The 16,297-nt window shown below is 42.5% G+C and overlaps 1 protein-coding gene across 15 annotated transcripts in view; it reads right to left on the reverse strand.

The window, feature by feature from the left end:
* The window catches only part of ulk4 (unc-51 like kinase 4), a 712,463-nt gene that overhangs the window by 431,655 nt on the left and 264,511 nt on the right, over positions 1 to 16,297 (reverse strand). For all 15 annotated transcript variants that reach the window (XM_059945716.1, XM_059945717.1, XM_059945718.1 and 12 more), the window contains 2 exons: positions 14,978 to 15,139; positions 11,976 to 12,158 (listed from right to left, as the gene is read on the reverse strand). In XM_059945716.1, coding sequence (XP_059801699.1) covers positions 11,976 to 12,158; positions 14,978 to 15,139 — 345 coding nt within the window. The remainder of the gene's footprint in view (positions 1 to 11,975; positions 12,159 to 14,977; positions 15,140 to 16,297) is intronic.

A 16,297-nucleotide genomic window follows, 5' to 3' on the forward strand; every position in this document is an offset into this window, starting at 1 on the left:
ACTCCTACAGAAGTAGAAGCATCACTGTGCTTTCTTTACACTTACATACTGGGCCCAGGCCAGGCCCTCCAAAATAATAACACCAAAGAACTTAAAGTTGCTGACTCTCTCCACCTCTAATCCTCTGATGAGGACTGGCTCATGGACCTCTGGTTTCCTCTTCCTGAAATCAATAATCAGCTGCTTGGTCTTGCTGACATTGAGAGAAAGGTTGTTGTTATGGCACCACTCAGCCAGATTTTCAATCTCCCTCCGATATGCTGATTCATCACCACCTTTGATTTGGTCAACATCAGTGATGTTGTCAGCAAACTTGAAGAAGGCATTGGAGATGTGCTTAACCACGCAGCTTCAAGCATTCTTTGGAGAAAACAAGTGCCTTCATAAATATAATCAGCAAAAGTGCTCATAAAAGTTGGACTACCTACATATTTTTCTTATTGGTATAAAAGAACAGATCTATAGCAATTTATATACCATGGAAATAGGCACAACTTGTCCATGCCAATCAAGTTGCCTACTTGAGCTAATCCTATTTGCCTGCATTTGCCATATCCCTCTAAATTTTTCCTATTCATAAACCTGTCCAAGTATCTTTTAAATCTAATAGTGCCCACCTCTACCACTTTCTCTCGCAGTTTGTTCCATATATCACTATGCTCTGCATGAAAAGGTTTCCCGTTAGGTCCCCTTTAACTCTTTCCCTTTTCACCTTAGACCTATACCCTACAATAGACAATAGACAATAGGTGCCGAAGTAGACCATTTGGCCCTTCAAGCCTGCACCGCCATTCTGAGATCATGGCTGATCATCTACTATCAATACCCAGTTCCTGCCTTGTCCCCATATCCCTTGATTCCCCTATCCATAAGATACCTATCTAGCTCCTTCTTGAAAGCACTGCCCTACACTGGGAAAAAGACTATCACCAATCACTTTATCTATGCCTTGATCTCAGTCTTGAATACGTTAAAAACTGAGACCTCCATCATCTTGAGGAAATCATTGCAAAGACTGCGTTGTACTCAATGCTGAGCAGGTCAGTAAGAAACAATAGTGATAGTAAAACACCAAATATTTGCACCATCAGGAAGACAAACTGGGAGCATTCTCAGAGAATTTACAGCTACTTCTGCAATACCAGAGACCCGAGGCACATGTGGCAAGGTATTCAGAGGACTACAGACTACCCTGTATGTCAGTAATCAGAATGCTTCACTCTCTAAGAGGCTAAATGCTTTCTATGCCTGGTTAGATGTGCAGAACAAAGAGCTGACACGAAAAGTACACCTACCCGCAGGAAGAGAAATTCAACATCTCTCTGGAACAATCCATTGCCCCTCGGTTTTCAAGGTGGCAACCATCATTCCAATGCCAAAGAAGGTGACAGTAACCTGCCTAAATGACAGTGGTATTAACATCACCCATTATGAAATGCTTTGAGCTAGTCATGGAGCACATTAAAGCCTTTCTCCTGGCTCATTAGAACCTTTCCAGTTTTCTTATCGCTCAAATCGATCCACTGACAAAGCAATAGCCTCTGCCCTCCACTCTGTCCTGTCCCATCCGGAAAACAGGGTCTCATATGCCAGACTGCTGTTACTAGACTTCAGTTCGGTATTCAACACCATCATACCCCAGAAACTGGTGCGGAAACGGTCCTCGCTGTGTCTCAACACCTCCCTCTGTAATTGGATACTGGACTAACAGTAAGGCAACAGTCAGTCAGTCTGTGTGGGCAGCATGTCTCTTGTCCCATTACGCTGAGCACCGGCGCTCTCTAAGACTGTGTGTTCAGCTTGCTGCGTTTCACACTGCTGATGCATGACTGTGTTTCAGGATCCAACTCAAAGTGCGTCATCAAGTTTGTGGTTAGCACAATAATGGTTGGTCTTATCAAGAACGATGACGAGACGGAGTACAGAGGGGAAGAGGAGAGTGGCGAATTGGTGTGAGAAGAACAATCTAAGCCTGAATGAGGAGAAGAAAATGGAAATCATTGTGGACTTCAGAAAGGTGCAGATAAACCATCCCCTTCTGTGAATACATGGTTCTTCCATAGAGAGAGTTAAGTGCACCGAGTTCCCGGGAATCCACATCACGGATGACCTCACTTCATCCCATCGTATCACCTCCCTGAGCAAGAAGGCACAGCAGTGCCTTCACTTCCTCAGATTGAAGCAAGCAAGGCTCCTCCCCCATCTTATCTGCCTTTTACAGGAGTACCATTGAGAGCATCCTAACAGGTTGCATCTCCATCTGGTATGGGAGCAATCGAGCATCAGTCCAGAAGTCCCTATTAAGACTGTGAGTACAGCTGACAGCATCATAAGGCCTACATCCATTAGGGACGTTTATCAGGAGAGCTGCACATGCAGAGCCCTGAGTATTATTAAGGATCTTACCCATCATCCATCCAGCATCCTCTTTGTCTTCCTACCATCAGGAAGGAGACAATGATGCATTAAAACAAGGACATGCAGGATGAGGAATAGCTTCTTCCCCCAGGCCATGAGGCTTCTGAACACTCTGCAGCATTGTTTTCAAAGCGTCACTGGTTAATCTGTTCAATACCTTACAATTTTTAATATGAATGCACTTTAGTTCATTATTTATGTGTGATTCATCAGTAGATTTTATCCTCACCTTCATAAGTTATCAGGTGTTATGTGTTTTATGTGTACTACTGTACTTTACAACCTGATTTGAAGAAATGTTGTCTCATTTCTATATGCATTATATGACAATAAACTTGACTTGAAATGCACTAAGTGCTGCATTTCTGTTCCAGATCCACTTCTGTTCATGCACTACTCCAAGGGGACCACTTAGAACATTCCTGTGTTGCCTTTATGGCAGTTACTTAGTTTATAATATTTTCGCTTAGTAATTCGTTTGTTAACATTTTTGTTAAAGTTAGGATTGTTTAAAGTAAATTCGTTGTCTGTGATATATCGCGGCATGCGATGACGTCACATCCGGTTTCGTTCAGCGTTTAGTTCAGCGTTATCTTACACGCCAAGCGAGAACATTACAGTGAAAAGACGGCATTATCAGGTGTTTCAATTGCTACAATGACAACTTGATCCAACATCAAGTAGTTGTCACCCAGCGACAGGGGCAGTAGGGCATCATCAAGTAAGGCCGCCCACGCAAGAGCTAAAGCAGAATCCACCAAGGTGCGAGTGCGCTACGCCAAATGAGAAGCAAAATTGAAAATGGAAGCGGCTGCCAGAGAAGCCGAAAACCAAATGGAAGAAGCTGCCAGAGAAGCCGAAAACCGGGAGGAAGCGGCTGCCAGAGAAACCGAAAACCGGCAGGAAGCAGCTGCCAGAGAAATGGAAAAAGCTGCCAGAGAAGCCAAAAACCAGAAGGATGCGGCTGCCAGAGAAACCAAAAACCAGTTGGAAAGGGGAAGGATAGCAGCAGAGTTGAAGTGCTGACGCTGGAATGAGAAGAAGAAGCTGCCAGGGTGGAAGCAGAGTTAATAGAAGATGCTGAAGAAATGCAAGATCTGGTTGACGTAAAATCTACTTCAGAAAAGACCAGATTGGAACGCACAAGCGACTACGTCCAATCTCAAATAGACTGGAAGATTCATTCTTCCTCTCCATACTTATATGCTAACGCCCCTCGTCATGAGGAGTCTCAGAGAGACCCAATTGCATCACATCCATCCGAGGAAGACAATTTACCCTTGCACCTCTGCGATAAAGTCAAGAATGAAAGGGCTGATGACAAATACTTCTCAACACCAAACTTACCAGATTTGGCGAGAAGAGAGGCAAAGGCTGAATTCAGAACAGCAAAGTCCATAATAGAGGTACGCCCTCGGTCATATACCCGCCGACATATTTCCCCAGCCCGCATGCCACTTGCAATTGAACCCCTGGCACAGTATTTAGCACAACGAGATCTCATCACTTCAGGACTATACCAGTTCGACGATAAACCTGAAAATTACCGTGCATGGTACTCCACATTCACCAACGCTATAGACGGAATCCAGCTCAGAGCAACCCAAGAGTTGGATCTTATGGCGAAATGGCTGGGGAAAGAATCATGCGAACAGGTGAGATGCATACGTTCAGTGTACATCAACAAACCTGAGCTAGCCTTAAGCAAAGTATGGGAGAGACTTCAGGAGGCTATTATTGAAATAATTGAATTATTGAAATTATTGAAGCGGCGCTATACCGACGTCTGGAAAATTTTCCTAAGGTGTCAGCCAAGGACCACATTAAGCTAAGGGAGCACGGAGATTTACTCATGGAGATTCAAGGCGCCAAAGAAGATGGCTACTCAACTGGTCTAGTATACCTAGATACTCCATCCGGGATTAGACAAATCATGGACAACCTTCCATTTGGGCTGCAGGACAGGTGGGTGTCTGTTGCCTCAGAGTACAAAGAAGACCACAATGGTCGATTTCCTCCCTTTGAGTATTTCACTAGGTTTGCGTGCAGGGAGGCGAAGAAGCGAAACGACCCTAGCATCATGGGTCAAGGAAGCAGTACAGTTTACACCAAGCCAAATAAATCCTCTTCAAATAATTTCAACATTAATAAACCTGTCTCAGTGCTTAAGACTGAAGTCTTTACAACTAACCACGACCCTAGCAAGAATTGTCCATTGCATAACAAACCCCACCCCCTCAGAAAATGCAGAACATTTAGGGAAAAACCCCTTGAAGAGAGGATGGCCCTTCTCAAGGAGAAAAGAATGTGTTTTAAATGCTGTTCCTCGACCTCTCACTTTGCTAGAGAGTGTACGATCGCCGTGAAGTGTCCAGAATGTAATAGCACTAATCACGATGGGGCCATGCATCCCGGCCCGTTACCGCAAACCGACAACGCTCCTTCACCCCCACAACAGGACGGCGGGGAGGGAGTGGCTCATTCCAGGACAACTGTTGTCAGCTCGAGCTGTACAGAAGTTTGCGGACAAGCTCAGTCAAGCCGTTCTTGTTCAAAGATCTGCCTCACTAAGGTGTACCCTAAGGGAGCCAAAGACAAGGCCATCAAAGCCTATGTAATTCTGGACGATCAGAGCAATCGCTCACTAGTCAGTCCAGAGTTCTTTAAATTGTTCAACGTTGAGAGTGAGCAGTTCCCATACTATCTTAGAACTTGCTCAGGCAACGTGGAAACTCATGGAAGGAAGGCAGAAGGCTTCCAGCTCGAGTCCCTGGATGGTAAAGTCGTCATCTGTCTCCCTCCACTCTTAGAGTGCAATGAAATCATGAATAACCGCACTGAGATGCCGACGCCAAGTGCGGTGCTACACCAGCCACATCTCCGCCACATCGCCAAACACATCCCAGAACTGGATCCAACAGCAGAAATACTCCTGCTATTAGGAACAGATGTTATTCGGGTGCACAAGGTTAGGCAGCAGGTCAATGGACCACACGACGCCCCCTTTGTGCAACACCTGGGCTGGGCTGGGTGGTGATAGGAGAGGTGTGCCCTGGCAATGTACACAAACCGACGGTTAGCACACTCAAGACCAATGTGCTAGAGAGTGGCCGCCATTCAATTTTTCAACCCCGCACAAGTGTCACATGTATTAAGGAAGCAGGAAGCACGACAAAGCTTTAACAAACGTAAAGTAACTGACGAGACGCTGGGTCAGTCAGTCTTCGTTCAAACTGAGCATGATAATAAACTTGCTCAATCAGCTCAAGATGCCATTTTCTTAAAAACAAAGGACACCAAGGTCTCCAGAGATGAAGCAAATAATGGGGTCGCCCCACTGCCTTTCAGAGAACCACGCCAGTGCTTGCCAAACAACAAAGAGCAGGCAGTCAAGAGGTTCACGTCCTTACAAAAAACCCTGAAAAGGAAACCTGAGATGCAGCAACGCATCCGATTGACCCACTAAGTACTGTGCACACTAATGGCAGAGGTCACAGCCATTATAAATGCACGACCACTTCTACCTGTGTCTTCCGACCCGGAAAACCCCTTCATACTCTCGCCATCAATGCTCCTTACGCAGAAGGCAGGAGCTCCCCCTCCACCAGGGGACTTCTCTGATAAGGATTTGTACTTAAAGCAATAGAAACAGGTCCAGGCTCTGGCAAATCGGTTCTGGTCTCGCTACATTCCCTAGCAGGGATGGACATGACAGGAAGGTTGAGTTGAAAACTACTGACCAAGGTGATGTGAAAATTTACCAAAGGCCAGTTACAGAAGTCATTCTACTTCTACCTAAGGACTGATTTAGAGACTGATGTTTGTATTATGTTCATTGTGACCTTACGAAGGTCAAGCGGGGAGTGTGTTGCCTTTATGGCAGTTATTTAGTTTATAATATTTTCGCTTAGTAATTCGTTTGTTAGCATTTTTGTTAAAGTTAGGATTGTTTAAAGTAAATTTGTTGTCTGTGATATATCGCGGCATGCGATGACGTCACATCCGGTTTCGCCGCGTCCTGTGGGAAAATACCGGTTTGGAGAAACGGGAAGGTGGGGGCCACACATGTGCGAGTCCAGCACAAGAAAGGTTGTCTTTCTACGCACTAGGAACATAGTGAGAGCAACGCCGTAAGTTATCAGATAATCGATATGTTGAATTAAAGTGTTAACGCCGATCCTGTTAAAAGTAACGACGGTCGATAAGGTTTATGTTTTTGTTAGTTAAAGAGTTGCGGATAGTTTGCGTTGAAGTGTATTTAAAGCAGTCAATGACGTAGGTAGATTCTGACAGTACGCTGCACTTTAATGTAATGTAGTTGTTGTAGTTTTACTTTTGCAAGTATTTACAATGTAAATGTAATATCAAGAAGGAAACAAATGCTGTACAATCTTGTATTGTTTTGTCAACAGTTTTCACCATACGTTAATGAGGAAGAGCGAACAGTAAATGGTTAATCTTATTGCGACCCTGTTTTCATTGACTACGGTTTATCTCGGTGTTTAGTTCAGCATTATCTTACACGCCGAGCGAGAACACTACAATTCCTCTGAGGTTTTACTCATCTTTCCTCAACTGTCACAAGGGAAAACCCAGGAGAAATACTTCATTATTTCAGATGAGCTCTCAGTTATTTCCTCCCTTCTAGCCTATGGTGTAATTTCACTACTTTTTTTTTCCAGTACTTTTACTTTTGCTATCTTGTGACCCAGGTCTGGGAGAGACTTTTTTCTAAACCTAGTGCATAACACAGAGCCTTGCTGAATTACTGCATCAGGCCAGCTCTTTTTTATTTACATTTTGGGAACAAATGATGTGTTTTTTAAAACTACTTTCTCTGGCTCAGCAATGCAGTTAAGAAATCTCAGGTCAGTTTCACTGATGTTAAAAGGACAGAAGTTGTGTGTCTCCACAATATGCACTACAACAGCAACTTCTGTTTTAGATAATTTACTTGTTATCATGGTGAAGATAGGAGTTAATCTGTAGGAGATAATGTAGCTCCGTAAGTACAGTGAGATAGGGTGAATCTAATAATCACTTTTTAACATTCAAGATGATGTAAGTGACAGCCCCACGTGATCTGTTTTAACCAGCCTGTATTGTGCTGGGCAGCTTACCAAAATGAGGGACATATAATTTGAAACAGCAGCATTTTAAATGATTCAGCATTCTGCTTGGGGGAATGGATACCAAAGTTTCTCATACATGCTCAAGTGCAACTGTTTCCCAGCAGCTCAGCTGTTGAATGATGCCTTCACTCAGAGTCAGAGAGCATAGAAAGCATTCAGTACACCATGTCCATGCCATTTACTAACAGTTGATCTATAGCCTTCTGCACCGTCCATTCAACTGCTTGCATAAGTCATTCTTTAATTTTGAGAGATGACCTCTCTCCACCAGCCCCTCTATACCTCTTACTCCTTCGCTTAACTAGATTTAATTGTCTCTCCAATGTTGAAGATCTTCCTACCAGCTACAATATCTATGCTCCTCCTAGTTTTACATACCTCTGTTAGCTCCCTCATCAGGTTCACCCATTCCAAGGAAGACAAACTGAGCCAATTCACTTCGCATAACTCAACCTCGGCAACGCCTTGGAGAAATATACATTGTATTAACCAGAACTATACATGAGACTCCAGTTGTGATCTAACCCAAGTTTTATAAAGTTGTCCCTGCTCTTACATCTAATGCCCCAGGTAATGAAAGCCAGAATGACACTTATGTAAACAGAGAAGTATTAATTTCAGACGTTACCTATGCCCTCTGCTGCCACGCACAGGCTGCTATTTTGAATGCCAATGTGGCCCACGCCTGCCCTGGGTGTTCTCACGCCTTTTTAAACTGCTTTGGGATTTTCTTTAATCTTGTCTGCCAGTCATATTCATTGCCCTTCATAATTTCTATTTTAAGTGTTCCCTTCTTTCACTATTTAAGTATTTTCCCCAATCACTGCACTATTGTGTTGTTGCTGCACGGATTGCTTGATCTCTAAATAGCATTCCTTGCATTCCTCCACCAAACAACAAGGGAAAATCGTTGCTGAATGTCAGCTCTGGCAATTTCCCATAGTCAAGCAGCCTTTTATAACTGCAACAGCTTTACCAGGAGCCCATCAATGGTGGGGTTTGACCTTCCTGTCCCCCATCCCCACAAAGCAATGATCTAGGATCTCCACTAGAATTGAAGATTTTTCTACCACTGTACTTATTTTACTTCCTGCTTTAACTCTCTCCTGCATTCCAATATAGTAATGCTTCAGCTGACGAGTGCAGATCTGGACATGGTTACATACTGGACAATTTGCATACATTGCTTAGAGATGAAAGTTTTGAAGGAGACACTTCTCATTGTACATAGCACATCATGAAGTAGCACTGGACTCATAAATGAATGTCCCATCGTATCAAGTGGACATGAAAGTCAACATGTTAAACTATATACCATATAAACCATATACAATTACAGCACAGAAACAGGCCATCTCGGCCCTTCTTGTCTGTGCCGAACGCCTACTCTCACCTAGTCCCACCAACCTGCACTCAAGCCCATAACCCTCCATTCCTTTCCTATACATATACCTATCCAATTTTTTTTAATGACAATATCGAACCTGCGTCTACCACTTCTACTGGAAGCTCGTTCCACACAGCTACCGCTCTCTGAGTAAAGAAGTACCCCCTCATGTTACCCCTAAACTTTTGCTCCTTAACTCTCAACTCACATCCTCTGTTTGAATCTGCCCTACTCTCAATGGAAAAAGCCTATCCACATCAACTCTACCTATCCCCCTCATAACTTTAAATACCTCTATCAAGTCCCCCCTCAACCTTCTACGCTCCAAAGAATAACCTAACTTGTTCAACCTTTCTCTGTAACTTCGGTGCTGAAACCCAGGTAACATTCTAGTAAATCTCCTCTGTACTCTCTCTATTTGTTGACATCTTTCCTATAATTTATTGACCAGAACTGTACACAATTCTCCAAATTTGGCCTTACCAATGCCTTGCACAATTTTAACATTACATCCCAACTCCTATACTCAATGCTCTGATTTATAAAGGCCAGCATACCAAAAGTTTTCTTCACCACCCTATCCACATGAGATTCCACCTTCAGAGAACTATGCACCATTATTCCTAAATCACTCTGTTCTACTGCATTCCTCAATGCCCTACCATTTAACACGTATGTCCTATTTTGATTAGTCCTACCAAAATGTAGCACCTCACACTTATCAGCATTAAACTCCATCTGCCATGTTCCAGTCCACTCTTCTAACTGGCCTAAATCTCTCTGCAAGCTTTGAAAATCTACTTCATTATCCACAACACCACCTATCTTACTATCATCTGCATACTTACTAATCCAATTTACCACCCCATCATCCAGATCATTTACATATATGACAAACAACATTGGACCCAGTACAGATCCCTGAGGCACACCACTAGTCACCGGCCTCCAACTGACAAACAGTTATCCACCACTACTCTCTGGCAACTCCCATCCAGCCACTATTGAATCAATTTTACTACTTCAATATTAATACCTAACCATTGAACCTTCCTAACCAACATTCCATGTGGAACCTTGTCAAAGGCCTTACTGAAGTCCATATAGACAACATCCACTGCTTTACCCTCATCAACTTTCCGAGTAACCTCTTCAAAAAATTCAAAAAGATTTGTCAAACATGACCTTCCACGCACAAATCCATGGGACTGTTTCTAATCAGACCCTGTCGATCCAGATAATTATATATACCATCTCTAAGAATATTTTCCATTAATTTACCCACCACTGACGTCAAATAATTGCTAGGTTTACGCTTAGAACCCTTTTTAAACAATGGAACCACATGAGCAATACTCCAATCCTCCGGCACCATCCCCATTTCTAATGACATTTGAAATATTTCTGTCAGAGCCTCTGCTATTTCTACACTAACTTCTGTCAAGGTCCCAGGGAATATCCTGTCAGGACCTGGAGACTTATCCACTTTTATATATTCTTTAAAAGCACCAGTACTTCCTCTTCTTTAATCATAGTTTCCATAACTACCCTACTTGTTTCCCTTACCTTACACAATTCAATATGTTGCCTGAAGGTCTCCCTTTGATGAGGCATTAACCTGAAGGCTGTTAGTTCAATAGGGTACAAAAGATCCCATGGTTCTATCTGGATTGAAAGTTTCCCAAATTCTTGGTAATCAGAACCCATCAGCTTATACAGTAGACACGTATGTGGTCCTGTTACATATTTAATAACAGCAATGCACCTTGATACCTCAAGCTTGATTAGATATGATAACAAATTGTTTCTCCTATATGTGGTTTGGTGAGAATAGTGGCTCTGATAAAAATAACTTCTTCATTTGTGGCAGACAAAATCATGGAGGAATATCTTAAAACAAAAACCAAATGCATGGTAGCTTGGAAGCTGCACAATATGTTAAAGTCATCGTGCAATCACTCTGCATCAGTTGGTATTAGGGTCTTTCTGCCACAGAGTAAAACCCTTGGTGGTGAAAAACCACACTGATGCTGAATATCATGAAGGAAGATAAGATTCTGAATGATCTTATCAAATCTTCAAGCATGAGAAAGGGAATAGAGACTGTCATGGCCTTGTGGAATGAGCTTGCTTAGGAACAGAGCAATGAATATTACTTTCTACAAAGTGAGAACAGACAAGGTGATTAGAAAGAACCTCAGGAGTGAGATTAATAATTAGAAACACCGACAAGGTAAGAGACATAAGAATTTAAGAGAAGATGTTTTTACCCAAAGAGCAGTTGCAGTTTGGAGGTCACTACCTGAAAATGCGCTAGAAGGAAAAACCCTCCCCACCCTTAAAAGTTAGCTGGATGATTACTGCGAATGCAGTATCTCACAAAACTGTAGGCCAAAGCTGAAAGCTTGGATGACTTTCAATTAACTTTCTCTATGAGCATGGTCAAAGTAAAATGAATGGGTCAATGTCCCTGTGATTTCTTAATATATGGACAAAGAAGTGCCCTGAAATAAAAATGTTAATGGAACTTCTGTTAAGAGATGAGAGAACATCATACCACCATTGGCATGTGTTTTGGAGATTAAACCAAAATGTAGCTGTCTCAAAACCTTTCACCTCTGCTGAAATGAAATGCAGAAAGAGTCAATAGGTGGTTGAAAGGATAACAATAATGTAATACATTCAAACACACTGTCGCACAGATAACAGTTAAAACTTGGTTCCCCAATACAGTTATACAAGCTATAAAATCAACTACAGCTCCAACTTCCAACTTTACTGATAATGAGCAAACTAATATATAAAGAAATTAAAATATTTCCTGTCTGGAGTAGTGAAAAGCTACGGACTACTGAATGACTCAAGGCTACAACTCACCATCATTTTCCCCAGGGCAATCAGAGATGGATAACTATGGTTCTGCAAGCAATATTTAGAGCTTGTGAATGAATGTACGAAAATTACACCTGATGACAGTTTGCAAACACATACAAAGGAACGGTAAATATTAACTAAATGAAACTAATCTTCTGACATACCTTTTCCTGTACCAGTCTTTGTAAGTGTACACCAGATGACAACATTGCAATAAACATAGTCAATATATACTGCTGAATACGGCTTACTCCTGCCTGCAGGGAGTTCAGCACTGCCGTGAGGCCGACCTTGTCAATGACACTTTGAAAAGCACTAGCAGAATGGCGAGTAATTCTGCACAAAGCCTGCAGGGAGCAGAGAAATGTTGCACAGGTTCAGTTTGATTATACACCAAATATATAAACTCAAAAACTTCCAACCTAAATGATGTGATATCATGTGGTCCAGTTCAACTTTAAAACAGCTGATCTATATGGAATGGTCATCTTATGACCAGAACTGTTTTATAAGAAATTAATTAAGTGCTAAGACCAGGAGATCAACTGAGATTGTAAGCATCTTTAGTACTGTTTTATTTGAATAAATTTTACTGGATTTTTTTTTTCTTTCCCTTTTTATCACAATATTACAGCCATTATGGAAAGACACAGACTGTAGATGCTGGAAATCTGGAACAACACACAAGATGCTGGGGAAACTCAAGGGGTCAGCAGGCACCATCTATTGAGGGAAATGGACAGTCAATGTTTTGGTTGAGTTCCCTCATCAGGAATGGAAAGGTGGGAGATAGCCAGTGTAAAATGTTGGGAAGAAGGAGTGGAGTGAGAGCTAGCCATTGATATTCAGATAGGTGGATACAGATGTGGAAGGTAATGACAGGCAGGTGAAGGGGGGAGGAGTGGGAATGATGTAAGAAACTGGGAAAAGATAGATGGAAGATGGTGAATCTGATGAGAGAAAACAGTGAATCATGGACTTCCGGTTTAAGACTGCGCAGGTGAAGCACAGTGCAATTTGCTGGCAGCAAAACTAACTATTAATTTCTTTATTACTCACACTTTTTGTCAAAAATGATCATTGCTTTCAACTATCCTGTATGACCAGGCATTTTTTGAGATGTGAAATGAAGTCTTGAAGGTGCAGGATGGTTGTGGTGTGGTTTGTACAGGCTGAATTGAGGCGGTGGGACCCAGGTCCGAGAGCGGGGAATGACCCACTGTTTGGACAGTAAAGTCCAGTGTGTCGGGGCTGGAGGCTGCTCTGCACTGAACTGGGGCCGTGGCCTACAACTAACGGGCTCCTGGAGCAGATGCAGTGATGACTGGCTTCATGGCTGTTGACTCACTTTTGTGAACTTCGGTTCTGAATGTCATTTGTTTACTTCTATTGTTTGAATGATTTTTTTTGCACATTGGGTGTTTGACAGTCTTAGATAGACAATAGGTGCAGGAGTAGGCCATTCAGCCCTTTGAACCAGCACTGCCATTCAATGTGATCATGGTGATCATCCACAAGCAGTACCTCGTTCCTGCCTTCTCCCCATATCCCTTGACTCTGTTATCTTTAAGAGCTCTATCTAACTCTTTCTTGAAAGCATCCAGAGACTTGGCCTCCGCTGCCTTCTGAGGCAGAGCATTCCATAGATCCACCACTCTCTGGGTGAAAAAGTTTTTCCTCAACTCCAGCCTAAATGGCCTACCCCTTATTCTTAAACTGTGGCCTCTGGTTCTGGACTCCCCCAAAATCAGGAACATGTGTCCTGCCTCTATCATGTCCAATCCCTTAATAATCTTATATGTTTCAATCAGATCCCCTCTCATCCTTCTAAATTCCAGTGTATACAAGCCCAGTCACTCCAATCTTTCAACATATGACAGTCCCGCCATCCCGGGAATTAACCTTGTGAACCTACGCTGCACTCCCTCAATAGCAAGAATGTCCTTCCTCAAATTTGGAGACCAAACTTCACACAATACTCCAGGTGTGGTCTCACCAGGGCCCTGTACAACTGCAGAAGGACCTCTTTGCTCCTATACTCAATTCCCCTTGTTATGAAGGCCAACATGCAGTTAGCTTTCTTCACTGCCTGCTGTACCTGCATGCTTACTTTCAGTGATTGATGAACAAGGACACCTAGATCTCGTTGTACTTCCCCTTTTCCTAACTTGACACCATTCAGATAGTAATCTAGTGAGCCTTATATCCATGGTGGGAAAGTGAGTGGAAGGGATTCTAAGGGATGGAACTTATCTGCATATGGAAACATCAGAATTGATTAGGGATAGTCAACGTGGCTTTGTGTATGAGATATCGTGTCTCCCAAATTTGATTCAGTTTTTTGAAGTGACCAAGAGGATGATAAGGACAGGCTAGTGGACATTGTCTACATGAACTTTAGCCGGGCCTTTGACAAGGTCCTACATGGTAAGCTGGCCCAGAGGAAGGATGCATGGGATCTTTGGTGAGATAACAAATTGGCCTGGTGGAAAGAGACAGACAACGACTCACACATTATGGTATTCTTTGACACCGAGTTGTTAAATTTGATGTAGTTTCATCATAGAAGGTGGTATACCACAGAGAATGAGAGGACAGTGTGCTGTAGCACTTAAGTGCAGCACCGGGCATGCAGGTGGAATCCCCACCCCAGTAAGATATTACAAGATATAATGGTGCCAGAGAACATACTGGCTAAAATTTAAATGAACAGTGCTGCAAAAGCTCAGCGGGTCAGGCACATCTGGAGAATGTTAATCTGTTTCTCTTTCCACTGAAGCTGCTGAGTGTTTCCAGCATTCTGTTTCTATTTTCAGCCCACCAGCAGCTTTTTTTTCATGTTCACCGTTATTGGTGAGTCTGCTCACTTCATTGGTAGGGATATGAGGGAGGTGAAGAGGGAACAACAGGACAAAGATATTGAGCTGAATCTTCTTTCATGTCTCCTGTCAAACAGCAAAATAACACTGCCAATAATACAGCAATAGAGTACCCGCCCCTCTCTTTCTTGGAAAGGTTTTGAAGAAAAAGGGAGAACAAAGAAATAATAACCATGGTGTTAATGGAAGATCCATGCCTCAAGATTAAAACTGAACTTCATTTGAAACAGCTGAAATTTATTTCATAAGACTTAATAAATAATAAATTATGGGTAGTGAAAGCTTACCGAAATGGCTGTCACTCGTAAAGAGTCCACTGTGGAATGTGTAAACAGGTACCAAAGCATTTGCCCAAACTCTCCAGTAATAAATCCTTGGACTGGCAATGAATTTGTGGTGCAAACATTCTCCACAATTTTTGCCGCTAAATGATTAGTAATAGGATCTCCCTAAAAGAGGAAAAAATGAATCATTTAACAACTGTGGTAAACTTGAAACAGTAGCAATTCCACCAATTGACAACATACATACTTTCTTCAAACTGTAGCTTCTCAGATGTACACTAAACACAGCGCATGTCTTTCAGAATGCATAGCCCCATTGGTTCAGATGGCTGGTATAATTCTTCTACAAGCACACATGCAACTTCATTACCTTTTATTAAAACTTGTAAATAGCTGTCATAACTTTAAGTCATTCACAAGATGTGTATTTCATTTTGACAACTGAGTGGCAGTTTCAGATAGCAGCAGCAGCTATCTTGTTTCAAATATGGGATCAGCAGTCAATGGCCACTTTTATAGGTGCGCCTTTACACCTGCTCATTAATGCAAATATCTCATATGCCACTCATATGGCAGCAACTCAATGCATAAAAGCAATGTCAAAAGCACTGTCCAAAGAGGAAAGGGAGAACATCAGATAGTGGAGAGCACCCCTGCAGCTGTCCCCCTCAACAATATACACTCCATTTTGGGTACTGTGGGGGGAATGACCTATCTGGGTGAAGCAACAGCGGCCATGCCTCTGGCACTGAATCTGGGTCTCTAGTTCAGAATGCTAGGCAACTGAAGAGGATGGCAGCAGTATTAGTGGACTCTATAGTTAGAATGATAGGTCAGTGATTCTGTGGACATGAAAATGAAACACAAATGGCTCCCAGGTACTAGGGTCCAAAATCTTTCTGGACACGCTCACGATATCCTGAAAAGGAAGGGTGATCTACTTTGTATTGAAAGGAGAGACAGGAAGGCATAGGTGGTGTTGTGGCCCTGTTGGTAAGAGATGGAATTACGTCTTTAGAAAGAGAATGGTGAATCTTAGTGGGTGGAGTTAATTCATTGCAAGGGTTTAAAATCCATTATGGGAATCAAATACAGATCTCCAAGGTGCAGGAATGAGATTGCAAAGTAAGCTAGAAAAGGCATGTAATAAGGGTAATGACACAATTGTAATAGGGGAACTTCAATATGCAAGGGGATTGGGAAAATCAGGTTGTGTTGGATCGCAAGAGAGGGAATTTGTTGAATACCTACAAGATGGCTCTTCAGAGCAGCTTGTGCTACTCAGGGAAAGACAATCTCAGATTGGACAATGTGTAATAACTC

The sequence above is a fragment of the Hypanus sabinus genome, chromosome 20 (assembly GCF_030144855.1).
Source record: "Hypanus sabinus isolate sHypSab1 chromosome 20, sHypSab1.hap1, whole genome shotgun sequence".
NCBI lineage: Eukaryota > Metazoa > Chordata > Chondrichthyes > Myliobatiformes > Dasyatidae > Hypanus > Hypanus sabinus.